The sequence below is a fragment of the Dipodomys merriami genome, unplaced genomic scaffold (assembly GCF_024711535.1).
Source record: "Dipodomys merriami isolate MVZ:Mamm:240054 unplaced genomic scaffold, mDipMer1.0.p SCAF_24, whole genome shotgun sequence".
NCBI classification, from domain to species: Eukaryota; Metazoa; Chordata; class Mammalia; order Rodentia; family Heteromyidae; genus Dipodomys; species Dipodomys merriami.
The window spans coordinates 20,595,738-20,613,265 of NW_027203826.1; the positions used below are offsets into that span (position 1 = coordinate 20,595,738).

The window sequence follows — 17,528 nt, forward strand, 5'->3', positions numbered from 1 at the left end:
GTAATCTAGTTACTCAGGAGGCTGAGCTCTGAGGACAGTGGCTTGAAGCTGCTTGGGCAGAAAAGTCCCCCCCCCCCCAGACTCTTATCTACAATTAACCATTTAAAAACTGGAAGTAGATAATCAAGAACTCTAATAACAATAGCTGGAGGGGATGTGGCCAGAAGGGAACCCTACTGCATTGTTGGTGGGAGTGTAAACTTGTTCAACCACTTTGGAAAGCAGGATGGAGGTTCCTCAAAAAACTCCACATAGAGCTCCCCTATGACGCAGCAATCCCACTTTTGGGCATTTACCCAAATGATCACAAACAAGGCCACACTAAAGCTACCAGCACGACTATGTTTATTGCAGCATTATTTACCATAGCTAAGATATGGAACCAACCCAGATGCCCCTCAGTAGATGAATAAAATGTGATATATACACAACAGAATTCTATGCCTCCATCAGAAAGAATGACATTGCCCCATTTGTTAGGAAAATGGAAAGACTTGGAAAAAATTATATTAAGTGAAGTAAGCCAGGCCCAAAGAAACTTAGGTCCCATGGTTTCCCTTATTTGCAATAACTAGTATATGTCTGAGTCAAGCAGAAAAGGTCAGATAAGTTGATGTTAGGGAAATGAACCCTAAGATATGTATTCAAATGTTTTTTTTTCTTTCAGGTGATTGTTTCTAACACATTTATGAGATTATTTCTTTGTTGCTTTGTATGTCCCTCCCCCATGGTATAACCCTTGCTTTCACTGTATTTGAGGTTGGTATAATTTGTGGAGGGGAAGGGAAAAAAACAAATCATTTAAATAGGGGTACAGGTGGATCCATTGCAACAATGAGATGTACAAGTCGTTATGTGGAAAAACAAACTTTACAACTTTGGTGGGGGGGGGAAGATTGGGTGGGGGGGCAGAGGGGGGTGAGGATGGGAAGGGATGGGAAAGGGAAACAAAGGAGGAGGCTACAATGCTTGATAAGAAATGTACTCATTATCTTGCCCATGTAATTGTAATTCCTCTGTACAGTATTTTCACAATAAAAATAAAAATTAAAATAAAAAACAAAAAAACTGGAAGTAGAGCTGTGGCTCAAAGTGGTAGAGCACTAGTCGTGAGCAAATAGCCTAGGCCCCAAGTTCTAGCCCCACAATCAACAACAACAACAAAAAGTTCCACTGAGGAATGAAAAAAAAGTTTAGTACACAAACTTTTACAGTATACAAATACAAACTGCCAGTAGCTAACTCTTCACAAAGTATGATGTTATACTGTGTTACATTTTACTCACAGAAAACTTAAAAATTATGTGTGTGTGTGTATATATATATATATATAATATATATATATATACACATATATATGTATGAAAGAATTAAACCACAAATTACCTTTGTACCTCTCTAAAGGGAGAGGTCCAAAGGGATAGCTAACAGTATAACAAACCACTTAATTACTGAGGTACTGGAATGGCCTAGTTCTTTGCTTATAAATAGTGGTAAAGAAACAATGAGATACCACTACGTAACTATTAAAATGGCTCCAAAACACTGACAACACTAAATCCTGGTGAGAATAATGTGTAAAAGGAACTCTTGTTCCTTGCTGGTGGAAAGGCAAAATGTTACAACCATTTTGGAAGACAGTTTGGCAGTTATAAACAAAACAAAATTGCATACTCTTAACCAAATGATCAAGCAATGGTGTTTCCTGTTATTTATCTAAATGAGTTCAAAACTTATGGTCCACACAAAAGCTTGCACATAAATGTTTAGACCAACTTAATTCACAACTGCCAAAATACAGAAGCAAACAAGATGCTCTTTGGTAGGTAAATAGAAATTTAAACTGCGGAACATTCATACAATAAAATATTATTCCATGATAAAAAAATATATATATACTATTTGCTTAAACCACATAACAATATTTAAGAACCTTAAATATGTACTCCTAAGTGAGAGAAGCCAGTATGAAAAGCTCTATACTGTGAGTTCAACTACATGACAGCTGGGCAAAAGCAAAACTATGAAAATAGCAGAAAGATCAGAGGAAAGCATGAGTCTGTAGAGCACAGAGGATTGGGGGGCGGGGGGGGGGGGGGCAGGAAAACTACATGATGCCACAGTGATGGTCTGTCTACCCGGGCTGGCTTTTTTTTCTTTTTTTGGTCAGTTGTGGAGCTTGAACTTAGGGCCTCAGCACTGTCCCTAAGCTTTTTTGCTCAAGGCTAGTAGTGCTCTACCACTTTTAGCCACAGCTCCAGTTCTGTTTTTTAGGTGGTTAACTGGAGATGAGTCTCATGGGCTTTCTTTCCCAGGCAGACTTTGAACAGCACTTCTCAGATCAAAGCCTCCTGAGTAGCTAAGACTACAGGTGTGATCCACCAGCATCCAGCTTCATTTTGTGTTTTTAACACCTGACACATAGTACATACTTGATTTTTGAGAAATCAAGGATAGCTCAAGTTGTCAAAAAGTTTGGTCTCAAAGGAGCCTACTCAAAGACTCACAAAACTTTTAGAATTAGAAAATACCTCAAAGACATTGCAATCTTTCTCTTCTATTTTTCTGCAAAGACTACCAAGAAAAGGAGAAGGCCTCTATTTAGATCCCAAGTAAAATGCGTCAACCAACTAGCACAATAGCTTTTAGGATGAAGACTTACCGCTTAGGTTTGAAGACAACTTTCTGTCCTCCTTCAAGTATCAGTAAAGCTTTTAACTGTGTCCCTTTATAACCCACATCAGCTTTAATGATTTTCTTGGTGGCCATGGCATGCATGATTGCCCCCAGTTCTGGTGTCTCTTCAGGGTACACTTCCCGGGGCACCACCCACTGCGCTGCTATTTCCCATGGAGACTGTAAAGTGTGGTCCAGCTTGGGCACCAGCTCTACCCGCAAACCAGTCATCATTCTGTGAAAAGCCCTCTGGTCCTCCCGGTTGGCAGCTGATGTATCTAAGTTGTCAATCAGGAAAACTTTGGTGAAGATAAAGATGACAAGAAGTATTGCTAACAGCACGACTCGCTGCTTTAGCTTCATGTTGGCCTTTTTTCCTTCTCCCTGACTCACTGTCTTGCTGGCTTATCAAGGAGAGCAGGTGGTGATGGTTAGCAAGGCGATTCCATAATTGCACATTTTTTTCACTGAAGCGCCTCCACAATTCCTGTAAGCCCAAGTACAAAGCAAAATTTGATCAGAAATTCTGTCCTTCCATTCCTAAACATTTTGTAAGCCTTTGTCACTTAGCCTTTTAGCCTTACTAGTCTTGAATTTAAGAAGATCCAATAATTTAAAATAAATTATTCTGGGAAGGACCTAAGTAAGACTGAATACATTGAAAATATTAAAGCAAATATTCCTACTTTAATTTGAAGGTGGAGCCATGTAGGAATAATTTCATATATGCCTAATAGTTATCTAATAATTACCAAAATGAGGGAAAACCCACAACAGCAAATCCACTCAACAATGCATACTTCTGTAATTTTCACTTTTACCTCTTAAAATCCACAATGGACTTTGGAATATCCCCAAATACCTGTATTTTCCAATTCATCTCCAAATATAAGTTTTATAACACCTTGTAAGATAGGAACACACACACACACTCCAAAACTAAAGAACAAAAAAGAGCCAAGCATAAGTAACTTGTAGCTGTAATCCTACCTACTCAGAAGGCCAAGATCTGAGGATCAGGATTTAAAGCCAGCCCAGGCAGGAAAGTCCAGCCCAGGCAGGAAAGTCCACGAGACTTATGTCCAAATAACCACAAAAAAGCCAGAAGTAGAGCTGTGGCTCAACTGGAAGAGTGGTAACCTTAAGCATAAAAGCTCAGGCCCTGAGTTCAAGCCCTAGAACTGGTAGAAACAAAAGTAAAACAAAACAAAAAACCCCAGTGTGCAGTGGTTAAGTAATAACTCTTTCTCCAAATCCACTTACTCAACAATCTGGGGCAGGTCAGATGTGGTCGATGGATTTAAGCACAATATTTATTTAGTCGTGTATCTCTACTCAAACAGTCCTTCACAAGTTATTTTTCAAAATTAAAATCCCTGTAAAATAAGGATCATCAAATCTGAATAAGAACACCTCCCTATTTCATCTGGCTATTGGTAGAATGTAGTAAGAAAACTAACAAAATCTGCTTCTACAGCAACACTACTAAGTCTAGAATGGTTGGGCACATAACAAAGACATTCGTGCCATAGACCTAAAGAAGTACTTAAAAGTGTGGACTGACCACACTAAGCAATTTTTAAGCTAGAAGATTCCAAATGTAAATGTTTACAAGTGTCAAGAACATACAATTCAGTCTCATTTACATGCTGAGAGGTGGCTGCTTTCTACTCACTCCACAGGCCCATTTAAAAACACAGGCTTGCTATACATACTATAAGCCTAGAGGCAGCACAGCATTGTCACAGAAAAAGATGACAAGAAGATAACCATTTTTTTTTTTTTTGCTCTCCAATTCATTTTAACAACTCAAGCCATTAATTGAGGAAATAAAACCAATACAAAAGGTAGAGCCACTGAATGGGGCCCAGACACTGCCATCTAAACTTGAGATTGCTCCCTTAATAACAGCTGGAAACAGCTGAGGAGCAACAATGTGTTTGTTATAAGGGAGAGTGCTTTGAGCCAGCTGATATAAAGTTTATTTGTAGTGATTAGCCATCCCCTCCTTTCCTGTTAGTTTTCATGAAAGAAGCCAAAAGTGAGAGCCAAATTCAGATTCTAATTATCCCCAGCTACCTATTTTATTTCCTTATCGTCTTTCAGGAAATACATAATACTATTAGTTGAAACAAAGGCAAGTTAAGTGCATCTAAAATGTGATTGTGACAGTATCAAATTTGGTGTGGAACACAGTAGTATGTAAGTTCTAACGCAACCTAACCTATACAACTGTTTTCAATTATTTAACAGAACACAGTTCAGGCTTCAGTGATAAAAGGTAACATGGAAATCCAACTGCATAATCAAGCCTCCTCAGCACCTCTACATGCGGATACCCACAGGTACATGCAGTATGGAGCTGGCACAAAGGGCCCAGCTAAACTGGCTTTCCCTTTCTACAAAACATCTTCTGATCACTGCATAATCTTCTAATGATGTTGCATATTACATGTACAAAAAAGAAAATCTGCCCTCGTGTTATATACATACCTTACTCCCAAACATACAGTATACAGGTTAGGGCTTTGTTTTGCTTTCTTTGGTTGTTTATGCTGCTGGGGATGGGATCCTGAGCCTTGTGCATGCTACACATGTGCTCTATGATTTAGCTACACTCTCGCTGTTTTGTTGTTGTTGTTTTTTGAGAGGGGTGTCTTTTCCCCATCACCAATGCAATAAGAAGTTAGCACCGCCAAAATTAAGAGAAGACAAAATGATCCAAAACTCAAGTTTTGAGTGTTTTTAAGTTTTGAAATCTCATTACCTTTTGAAAAGGCCTCAGAACATACTTACCAATTCAGGCTGCAAATAATTCACCCACTCAGCTAGAAGAGAAATTTATATTAAGGAATATTTCAACTGTTACATTATTTCACTATTTACCTCTGAAGTTTCATAATGAGGACAGGTTAAAAAGGCTGAATTTTCATGATAGTCACTGATGAGGTACCACAGCCAGGTAGAAAAAGTAAAATTGTAACTTGGCATTGTCTTTCCCACTTCCTGCCATTTTTAAAGCCCTCAAGTTAACTTTGCATTCTTTGGCACCAGACTTCTAGGCCTCATTACTCAACCCAGCCTAGTTAACACAGTCAAAATAGTTTTTCTAGTCCCTCAAACACCTAAGGATTCTAAAAGTTCCTTAGCAAAGCATTAACAGCTTGGTATTGCTTTAATTGCCCCTATTCCCTGTTATAACCAAATGCATCAACTCAATATGCCCAGGTTTTGTCCCTGCCAGTCCTCATTAACACCCTTAAAATCCCATTTTCTTACCCTTTTGTCCTGTCCTCTCTTATTTAAACCCTAATTCTTCCTTCAAGATTCATCTCCACAACTGTTTCTGTTCCCTTCTCACATTCTATGGTAACTTTTCACTCCTTTCAACCAATTCTTAGCTACATTCTGCCGTGTATAATAATACCTTCTTGGATATAACTCTTAATTTTTCTTTCAGGATCTTGGCTCCTTAGTGATCCTTGACTTCCTTATGTTTGAAAAAGGATACCCAAGACAGGGTTTCCAGCCCATTTTAAACATCACTTCTTATTTCGGACAAGCAACATACTATATATTCTGCAAATCAGATTTTTAACATTCCTCATTTCAAATACTAAGGAAATAAAAGCAAGATTACCAGGTACGCTCCAAATTATTTGTGAAAACGTCCCCAAGGAGTATCCCCAAGAAGTGTGTCTGCTGTATTTCATGCCCTCAGCTCCTCCTGTAAATGCTTCACACAGAGCAACATTGTCCAGTTATATTACGGTCATTTATTTTTAATGTTTCTATTATGTGAAACAGAGCCTACCACAAAGAACAAGTGGACTCAAGGTAACAACATAACTCAAAAAATGTTAACCATAAAGCGCAAATGGTACATTTATAAATAGTTTTCATGCTAAACGCTGGTATAACCTCCCAGACTAGAGTTTTAGAAAGCAGACTTTTATAAAGAATTTTCCTACCGAACCTTGGTTTCACTCTCAGCTCCACTGCTGTGAGGGGCTTGCTCAATAGGCTTATTTCCTTTACTTCAAATCACTCACAACCACTACTATCACCATGAGCATCACCTTTACAGTACCATCACTCCATGTCTGTGATAACTGGATATACTTATATATACTTTCTGGGTATATATATAGATTACACAGAAAAAAAAAGAGATATTGGTAAAAAGTCCTCTTTAAGAAGCTGGCTGATACTAGAAGAACATATACAAAAAAAAATGTTAGTGAAAAGGCTGTAAATCATCTGATAAAATTTACATATGCTGCAGCTAATGAGAATAACTGGCACTAACACTGACTACTTTATGTGAGGTCCTTATAAGTCAATAATGAGACACTAAGTGTCATTAATAACTAAGTCCTTTGAACCTTCTTCTGATGGACAACTTCACACTAGTAATTCTGAGGTTACAGAGAGAAATCCCAACTTGTATTTACAAGGATGAAAAGTAAAACTTACCATGAAAGTAAACAAATGTTTCACTTTTTGTTTCCAATTTAGTGGTTAAATCAGAATCTTCCCACATAAATGGAGTGTAACAAGTCTTGTGATTGTAGAGTGCCACAAGGCAAATATATGCTCAGTTACAAACATCTCATGCATAAGACAAAAGGGTTTTGTGGCAAGGGTGGAGATTGTAATTAGTATCATGCAACCTCTCTGACTTCTCTCCTCAGTAGGAGCTACAAGAGCCCTTTTTCCCCCATTTCTTTATTAATTGTTGGTTTCAGCAAAACTGAAGACTTGGCAAGTGCAAAAGGGGAAGGTAAGATTTTAAGACCTTTGATTATCTACAAAGATAAATATCAATAATTCCTTTCATCAAAAGATGAAGTCTTTTTTCCCTCCATTTTTGATCTTTTGGCAGCTTCCATTTTCAATCTTTTGTTATCTAGCCACTAGGCTTAGGGGGCTACACTAAATGAGGGGGGGGTCACTAAATGAGTGACCTTCAGAGAGAGGCCTGGCTAGCACTTCACTATCATGGCCACCTTAGCTGAAGTACCAGGCAGAGAAGGGCAACTATTAAGGACATTCAAATATGAGCTGAGTTCCCTGACCACACCATGTGGGCAAAAACCAACCACTTGAGTCCAGGTGACCTGGACTCAATTATAAGAAAAAACAAATGATTGTCTTAAGTAATTATATTTTGGGCATACTTGTACAATATTATCCATTCTTTTGATCATTATCAACTCTTTTGAGGACACTAAATATATCGATGAGGCAAACATAGTGAAATGAATCACATGACTGAAACAATTCTGCCAGGGAGTAAACATTAATCACTTAGCATAAAGACTGAATCAGCAGGGCGCGGTGGCTCATGACTGTAATCCTAGCTACTCAGGAGGCTGAGATCTGGGGATCACAGGGCAAAGCTGGCCCTGGAAGGAAAGTCCGTGAGACTCCTCTCCAATTAACCACGAGAAAACTGGAAGTGGCACTGTAGCTCAAGTTTCTTGAGCTGAAGAGCTTAGGGACAGCATATAGTCCCAGAGTTCAAGCTCTAGGACCAACAACAACAACAAAAAAGACTTAATCAATAAACTGTTAGGTCCTGTTTGTAAATGTTTTTTCTATGGAGGAGTTTACAGTCATATATAATTTTCATTATTTTCTGCCATTATTAACATTTAGGAAGACACATAAATTAAAGAGTCTCCTAAGAGAAACAAGAAGAAACAGATTTTCAACTGGATTTTTTTGGGGTATGACAATCATGATCTAGTCATGATCTAGTCCTTTCTCAAAAAACCCTCTGTTCTGGGGACCAAGTCTCCAATGCTAAATTTTTTTTGGTTGGTCTTGGGGCTTGAACTCAGGGACTGGGCATTGTCTCTGAGCTCTTTTGCTCAAGGCTAGTGTTGTCTACCACTTTGAGCCACAGCTCCCTTTCTAGTTTTCTAGTGGTTAAAGGAGGTATCTTTCCTGCCCCGGCTGGCTTTGAACTGTGATCCTCAGATCTCAGCCTCCTAAATAGCTAGGATTAACAGGCATGAGACACCAGTGTCCAAATTCCAATGCTAAGTTTTGAGGAGATATTTTACATATCAATTTACATATTTTAGAACACTACTAAAACTTATGCAGAGCAATCAAAGCTATCCTCACCTACTCACACAACTATGTATATCCAGTTTATAATGCCTAACCTTTATACTTTAGGCAAAGCATAAACAATATCAAAAATGACAACATTTCTTTTCATTTTGGGGGGGGGAGTGGAAGAGATGGAATGATACACACTTTCATCCTGAATTAAACCTGATCTATACTCTTTGTCTTTTTAACTGGTAGTAATAACTAAAGTGTAGCATATTATTATTTAACTGTTAGGAATTTATACCCTTTGTCCCTTAGAAATAAAAGCAGTCTCTCCTTTTAATTAATGGCAGTATTTAGAATTAAATTCAAAAGAATTCAGAAATCTTTTTACTTAGCATTGTATACTTCCTTTCAGAAAGTCAAAACCTCTAATACCAAATGGCATCAACTGTTTATTACCTGACTAAATGCCAAGTTCCCTAGAAAATTAGCCCACACTTGCTGCTTGCCAAGCAACAGTCTCATTTTTGTCTATAAATGCCAATTTTAACTAAAATTTAAAACTAATATCAAGTATGATAAATAGGCTTCTATTGGCATTTTTCCTTTCTCTGTTAATTCTCCACTTAACAAACAGCTTCTTACTTCTTCTGACTACAAATATAAGCTCTCTGTAACAAGGGTTAAGAGAATCCTGGGCCTAAACACTTGTTTTACTATATTATGTGGAACTAGGAAATGAGACATCCTCAATTTCCACATATGAAAAAACAAGATCACTTCAACGTAATATGATTATTAAAAATTAAATATGAGTAAGATTACCATGAATATTGTGCTAAAATTAATGCCTAGAAGACCTATAGGATTGCTTGTTACCTATTACTACTACGTCAAAAACCCAAAGATGACTTGCTAAGAGAATGACAAAGAAAATAACTCTCACTGGAGTCAACATCCCATAACTTTGTATTCTCAATTGCATAACTCCATTACTAGTAGTGGAGTAGTAGCTAGCAGTCTTACAGCCCTGAACCAAATCCTTCCCCAAATTTGAGATGAGATTTTTAAATAAATAATTATCTTCAAGAAGAGTACAATTTGAGGCAGAATATTGGGAGTGTATATAGTCAATTTAACCTGTTTCTCTTCTCTATAAAGTTCAATTCTACCATACCCGCTGTACTTGAGACAGACAGGAAGCATGAAGTTAATCTGCTTCACACACACATGCACACGCGCGTGCACACACACACACAGCTAAATAAAATGCTTTTCACACTAGTTTTGTTTTAAAAATGACAAGTTTATATATAGTAAAGCTCTCAAAATAAGCCTTGAAAGTACCTTAAAGCTATAGATATGAAAAATAAAATTCCATTTAGTCCTACTTAGTCTCAGTGCTAGACTTTCGTTTTTATTACCACTAAAAAATTTATTCAAGCTGGGCGCCGCTGGCTCACGCCTGTAATCCTAGCTACTCAGGAGGCTGAGATCTGAGGATCACGGTTCAAAGCCAGCCCAGGCAGGAGAGACCATGAGACTCCTATCTCCAATAAACCACCAGGAAACCGGAAGTGGCGCTGTGGCCCAAGTGATAGAGTGCTCGCCTTGAACTGAAGAGCGCAGGGACAGCGCTCAGGCCCAGAGTTCAAGCCCCATGACCGACCAAAAAAAAAAAAAATTATTCATAGTGTTTCTATAAAGTGAGAATCTTTTATATAAAAATCTCCAATAGTTCCCCGTGAAGGAAATCAACTAAAAACAATCACCAGGCATTAATGAAATATTAAGGCAGTCTTTCCTCCTGGGTATAAGAATAAAAATGGACTAGGCAACTAATACTGTTCCTTCTTTGAAAGAATTTTTAAAAATCCCTGCAACATGTTCCATTTAAACATTAATTCAGGACAATCTTCTAATTATCTTCCTTGAAAACTGAAGAGAAAAATAAATAGCAGATACTGCTAGCAAACTCTGTTCTAAAACCCAAGATGGGTAGTGTTCAGTGATGTAGATACTCAGAAGAAATAAGACTTTGCGTTCTGCTTTAAATGAGCCAGGTATACTGCAGCTCCCTTCCTACATGGTAGGTATTTTGGCACTCAACTGTCAGTACATATAGTTCTTATCATAGGAAGTTAATTCGTGCCATATTATGCGAATATGAAATGTTAAATGTTTTCCTCCAGCTTTTTATATGTTTTCCATCTTAAATGTTCAATTCACTGCAGTTCTTCAAAAGATATATGAGCTTTGTGTGACAACAGTACCTAAAAAATATTAAGATAAGGTTCTTTCTTTGTTGTCCAGGCTAACCTTGAATCTGGGCTGAAGCAATCTTTCTGCCTGACTACAGGTGTATCACCAAGCTCAGTTATATAGCACCTCAATCTTTAACCTTATGTTCTAAGGGTCATGCCGAGTTGACAGACCATATAAAATGATCTTCAGAAATAATAGAACCTCAAACAGGTCTATGCTAAAAGGATAGCTGTGTGGTTCCAGGCATCACTTTGTTTATATGATCCCCTCCCCCCTCTTCTCTCTCCTTCCCCCCTACTATCCCCCCTTCCTCTCCCCCCCCCCACATCCTATATGGCTCTTCTATACTGTGAGTTCCTTGAGACAAGGGATATGCTTTACTCACTTTGTACTTCCAAAAGGAACACAGTGCAGGGCATATGAGAGGTACTCTGTTTCTTGAATAACAGAAGTAACAAACGAGAAAAACTTTATGATTATTTCTTCTGAACTAGCAATTCTTCAGTTTAAAGACAGCCTCTTTTTTTTTTGGGGGGGGGGGTTCCGGTCATGGGGCCTGAACTCTGGGCCTGGGTGCTGTCCCTCAGCTCTTCAGCTCAAGGCTAGCGTTCTACCACTTGAGCCACAGCGCCACTTCCGGCTTTTTTTTTCTGCTTATGTGGTGCTGAGGAATTGAACCCAGGGCCTCATGCATGCAAGGCAGGCACTCTACCACTGAGCCACCTTCCCAGCTCAGACAGCCTCTTTTTTATACATGGGGAAGTAAGTCCTGAAATATACAACTCAAAGATACAGAACAGCAAAAAACACAGAGGTGTCTAATACATTTACCAACTTTATACATTCAATTTTAAATTGCTGAAGCGGTTGCTTCTATACACCTTACTTTTGCCTTTCTAGTCTATTGATGTTGCTAATTTGGTTCCTGATGCTGGCTGGGATTGTGAGTAAGATAATCTGGAAATACTAACAGAAGAATGGAGAGAATCCAATATGATGTTGCCCAAGAATAGTACAAGGCAGGGCTGAAACCAGATCTTCAAGTATTACTGACAATGGTTTCTGAAACAGGAATCAGAATTACTACTTGAATGTATCTGTAAGGGTGCAAGTTCACAATTTAAGCCAAGGATAAGAAACAAGAAATGAATAAAATAATCCTTTGGAAACCAAACAATAGTTACAAGGTTCATATACTAATTCTGGAAGGAGTGTTTACAGAATCTCACTTAGCCTATTTCTCTATTTTACACTCACTTTCAGGAAAGGAATCATCTGGGTTTCTATGCCATAAAAGGCCAGAAGGTACACATCTTCCCTACCCCTGAAAGAGGAGGCAAGCTGACTATGAACAAAATATCTAGCCGAGTGTTGGTAGTTAATACCTGGAATCCTATATACTCAGGAGGCTGAGATCTGAGGAATGAGGTTTGAAATCAGTCCTGGCAGTAAAAGCTGTGAGACTCTGATCTACAATTAACCACCAGAAAACTGGAAGTAGAGTGCCAGCCTTGAGCAAAACAGCTCAGGGACAGCACCCAGGCCCTGAGTTCAAGCTTATGACCAACCAAAAACAAATAAAAAAAAACAGATCCAATAACTCAGAAAAGCAGAGAGAGAAAACAAACTACATTTTTCAATCACCTTGAAGCCTCCTACTGAATTAGTAAGAGACCTTAGGAGTCATTTTGAGATAACAAAAATGTAAACTATTGTTAAAAAGAAATAACATATGGCATATTGCAAGAAATTTTCTACAAAACAGTATAGCTAAAATAAGACTTTTTATACATAACTTATTTCTCAACGTAAGATAAAAGAAACATGGCTGCACATACAGAGCAGAAGTCAACAACTGTAAGCATGGAATAATGAGCTTTCTTCTACATCCTATACATGGTTCTTTCTCCTTTACACATTCATAATTTCATATTCTTTGACCTCCTCATATCATGTACCCAAAGTAGCATCCTCTCTTCTAAAGGGCTTGTTACCTTGCCCTGCAGTACAGGCCTTGCATCCATTGCTACTTCTTATATCACCCTGAGAAAACAAATGCACCCCTAAGATTTCTTACATCCAAAGACAGGCATTTCTTCCTTCTGTTTTTGGTAAGAAGCACCAAATTAGAAGATCTTTGCATTATATTATCTTTAGGCAGTTCTAGCCGTTACATTGGCATCTTAAGTTGACCAAAAGCTGGTTTCAAAAAAAAAGCTGGTTTAAGTAGCCAAGCAAGGACTTTTTTCCCCCTGAATCCTGAGCACAATAATAAATTCTTAAGTCACAAAGTGGCAGCTAAAGGAAAGGAAAAAGTGTACAGGTGGCTGCTGGAGAAAACACCTGAGGGAGGGATAACTCCCCTTTCTCATTCTCAACAGGAAGGATAAGAGGATGGTTAAAGTCAATGATACCTACATGATCATTACCAAGAGCTCTAAGTTCCATTAAAGCAAAAGCATTGACTGCAACCCAACTGTTAACCTAGCCAGAAAAATGGCTGGAGGAAGGTTGTTCAGCTAACCCTGACTTGGCTAAACTACCATACAATCATAGTACTGAATCTCAAAGTAGCACCAGTAGATAGCAACCTTTACACAAACCCACCTCAACAGCATATTTACAACAGGAGTCTGAAATACATTTTCTTGGCCTCTTTTTATCAAAAGAGGAACTAAATAATTTAGCATTAGCATTAGAATATTTGCTTTCCTTATTCTTTTTCATTTATGGATTCCACCAACAAATATCTACTGCACATATACCATGTACTAGGCACTATTAGACCCTAAGTACTATAACGAACTGTAGGAGTTCATTGTAACTGTGCTTCCTACTCCAAACCACAAAATTACCTGGAATTTAATCCCAGAGTGACCTGATTATCTAGGTTTAGAAGACTGCTTCCTTTTTATTGTTTGCAATGGCAAGCATATAAACAGCTGCTTCTATTACAAAATTGCAGCTTACTACCAAGAGACAACCAACCACTGTAGTAGCTATTTGGGTTATCAGTTTAAGAGCTGAAGTATCAGACCACTGAAGTGATATTAACACACAGTATAGAAAGGTGATCTCTGTCCTGAAAGGAAATAACATTTTGTCTAGGAATTCAAAGTTCAGAAGCAATAAAAAACAGAAGCTTTAAAGCTGTAAGAGTTAGAATCTATACATGAAAACTAAAGGCCATGACTTATCAGCATAAATTCAATGACATAAAGGATTATGAAAATTAATGATGAAATAGTGACGTTTGTTTCCTAATCCAAAATACACAGGTATGTGTTTTTAAGGTTTCATTCTTGCAACAAAATGCAGCGTTTCTTACCAGATGTAAAGAAACAAACTGACCTCACATATTCATAAGAAAGCTGTGAAAGCTCAAATCCCACCCCCCTTTTTGATAATGTCCCTTAGCTTTTTTACTCAAGACTAGTGCTTTACCACTTGAACCACAGCTCCACTTTGGCTTTCTTATGGCTAATTGTAGACTTTTCTGCCGGGGCTGGCATTTAGCCAGGATCCTTAGATCTCAGACTCCTGAGCCGCCAGAATTCTATTTCCTAAACATCCTTTACCTCCATCCAATCTTATCACTGTACTTTATTATAAGTGAGGCTGGGACTCTGGACTACTTGCCCTTTCACTAGTCATGTCAAAGGTGGAAGGCAGGGCATCTTGTTGCCTGATTCCACTGGATGGCCTGAGAACCCAAAGTCCAACATCTTCACTAATTTTACCTGTTATTAATTTAATACAATAATTTAAAGTCTACCATAGACTGATTCTGAGTCTACACAACAGCATCTTCAGCCAATGAACCTCAGTTTTTCAAGGACTTGTCTGGATGATAAATAATACAGGTGGAAGTACTCTCAGTTTAGCGCAAAGGTTCTGTATAAACTCAAGGAAATCTTAGTAACACTGAAACACACTAAAGTCACTAGAGATTTAAAAAACAAACCAAAAAACCCTGTGAAATCCAAGCGTGAATTTACAAGAACAATAGGCATTCTTAATAAGTATCCATCTTAACTGTACCTGCTTACAGATTATTTTATGAAGTCTTATCTTTTAATAGCTCAAAGAACTTATCTGTCTTCTTTCCAAAGTGAGAAATAAACCTCTAGAGGTAAGCTGGCTGCGTGAAGATGTCCCTTACCTGGTCCTACATGTGGCAATATTAAGCATCTCTCCTGTTCCCAGATGATGAAGTCGTTTACTCATCCCAAGGATGGGTAAGTCCTATGAAATGCCTAACTGTGTGATGACCCCCCACGCTCGGTCCCCTCCACTTCTCTCTCCTCTCCTCGGGAGCCTGGCTGGTAGGTAGCAGGAACCTGACTAAAATGAATCAAGGACACGGCTTGACAACGGCTCACACGTATCATGAACGGCGGCGGCTGGGTTCGCTTCACCGAGGGCCATCACACCCGGAAATGCGATCCCCAACGCAACCCACTCTGGACTACCATATGGTTTCCTTAAGTTGCGCCCCACCGCGAGCGCGGGGCCGGCCCCCGAGGAGCCCGCGGGGGCCCCGAAGCCCCCTTCCCCTGGCCTCGGGCCTGCAGGTCACTCGGCCACGGGGCGGGCCCGCGGGGACCCCACGAGCGCGCGCTCCTCCCGGGCCGCCGCCGGCACTAGGCAGGACCCGAGGGCGGCACGGCGGCCGGCTGCCCCGGGGGACCGCACGCCCGCGCCGCGCCCGTCCTCAGGTAAGGCCCGCACCTACGCGGCGAGGCCGCGTCCCTCCAGCGAGGACCGCCCGCAGGGCCGGCCACTCTCCCTCCGGGCAGCCGCGGTGCCCCGGCCCGGCCGGCTCCGGGCGCCCGGCCCCTCGGGGAGGGGCCCCGCCCCGCGGCGGCCGCCGCGCACCACGCACCTCGCCCCGCCCGCACTTTCCCGCCCGTCGAGCCCGAAGCGGGGTCGCGCGCCCTTCCCCGCCCCACGCCGCTCACCTGTCGGGCCCTAAGCGCGCTCCATGGCCGCCCGCACGGAGCGGTACGGCGCGGCCGCGGCCGCCCCCGCCGCCTCCGGGGAGGGGCAGGCCCCCGCTGCTCTCACCGCCCCCAGCCGCCGCCGCCGCCGCTGCGGCTCCCGCCCACCCCCGACCCTGCCATTCCCCGGCCACCTCTCCCCACGCAGCGCCGGCGGTCCCACACCCACCCTCCGCTTCCGCCGCCCCCGACCGTTGGTACGGTCCTAGCGTAACGCCTTTCCTGCGACCAATCGTAGGGCGCACTGGGCGAGGCTCCGCCCCCTCCCTCCGGTGGGCGGGGCCGACGGGACCCGCTCTGGACCGCCCCCTTAACTAACCCTTTCGCCGCGGTCGGCGCGGGCCACACCTCTCCCCCTCCTCCGCTTATAGGTGAACTGGGCTCTTGCTCCTTCTTGCTGTTCTGTCCCATTCCTGATTTCCTTTGGCAGGTAGGCACCCAGACAGCGGGACTGGACGCTCGCAGTCCCCTTTGTGAAGTTTTGTTTGTGTGCAGTCTCTGTCCTGCTCTACCCTGTCAATTTGCCTTGACTTCTTTTGGGAGGTTCTGCCTAATGAAATGTATCTTCCCCAGACTACAAGCGGCCAACCTTCCTACCCTGAGCGCAAAGCGCTCTTGGGCCAGAGTAGAGCTCCTGCTACATCTTCAGTGTCGTGTAACAAAATCACGACACGAACTGTAATACTAGTTGCTTTACATTTGTCCCTTGAAATGGACTGTCAGCTCCCTGAAGACTAGTAGTCTCCAGTGCCTTGCAACCGGATGAAAGACCTGAAATAGTCTCTTTCCTTTGAGTTGTTTGCTCTCTACTGACTCTACGCAGAGCCACTATCTGCATTCATTCATCCATTTCTACTTAATATTATCAGGTGATAACGTTAGTGTGGAGGGTGGGGACCGAGCTGGTACTTCTCTCAGGCATGCAAAGACTGGGTAGATATTCCTTCTCCAACCCCCAAGGCCATATAGCTCAAAGCACACAGGAAAGATTTCTCCCTTACTAGCTGTTTGATCTTGGGTATACCACTTAATGTCTCTGAGCTAAGGTTCCTTATCTGGAAAGTGGGAGTTTGGGTTACTTTATTTTATCTTTTGGTGCTGGTCCTGGGGCTTGAACTCAGGGCCTGGGCCACGTCCCTATAACTTCTTTTTGCTTAAGGCTAGCACTCTACCACTTGAGCCCACAGATCCACTTCCAGCTTTTTCTATGATTAACTGGAGATAAGAGTCTCACAGGCTCTCCTGCCCCAGCTTCCTTCCTAGCTAGGATTGCAGGCATGAGCTACTGGTGCCTCATGGGAGTTAATGTTAGTACCTACTTCAAAGGGCATTATGAGAATTAAATTAAGAAATGTATGAGGAAAATACTTGCAAATTATTATGTGAAGTTAGTTGTTATTCATGTGTGTATTGAGCACTTCTATCAGGAGATCCTAGAGATATAATTGGGCTTGACACCCACCTCACACAATCTAGTTAGGGCAGCAGTATTAATCACTGCAGGAAGCATTAATCATT

At 41.0% G+C, this 17,528-nt stretch overlaps 1 protein-coding gene across 5 annotated transcripts in view; it reads right to left on the reverse strand.

Annotated features, from left to right (window-relative positions):
• Positions 1-16,200, reverse strand: part of Fam20b (FAM20B glycosaminoglycan xylosylkinase) — a 42,979-nt gene extending 26,779 nt beyond the window's left edge. Inside the window, exons 1-3 of one of the 5 annotated variants that reach the window (XM_070034373.1) lie at positions 6,317-6,395; positions 3,940-4,052; positions 2,663-3,163 (exon numbers count right to left, since the gene is read on the reverse strand). In XM_070034373.1, coding sequence (XP_069890474.1) covers positions 2,663-3,039 — 377 coding nt within the window. In that variant the 5' untranslated portion in view covers positions 3,040-3,163; positions 3,940-4,052; positions 6,317-6,395. The other 4 variants (XM_070034376.1, XM_070034372.1, XM_070034374.1 and 1 more) reach the window with 4 other exon arrangements.
• Between the last annotated feature and the right edge of the window lie 1,328 nt (positions 16,201-17,528).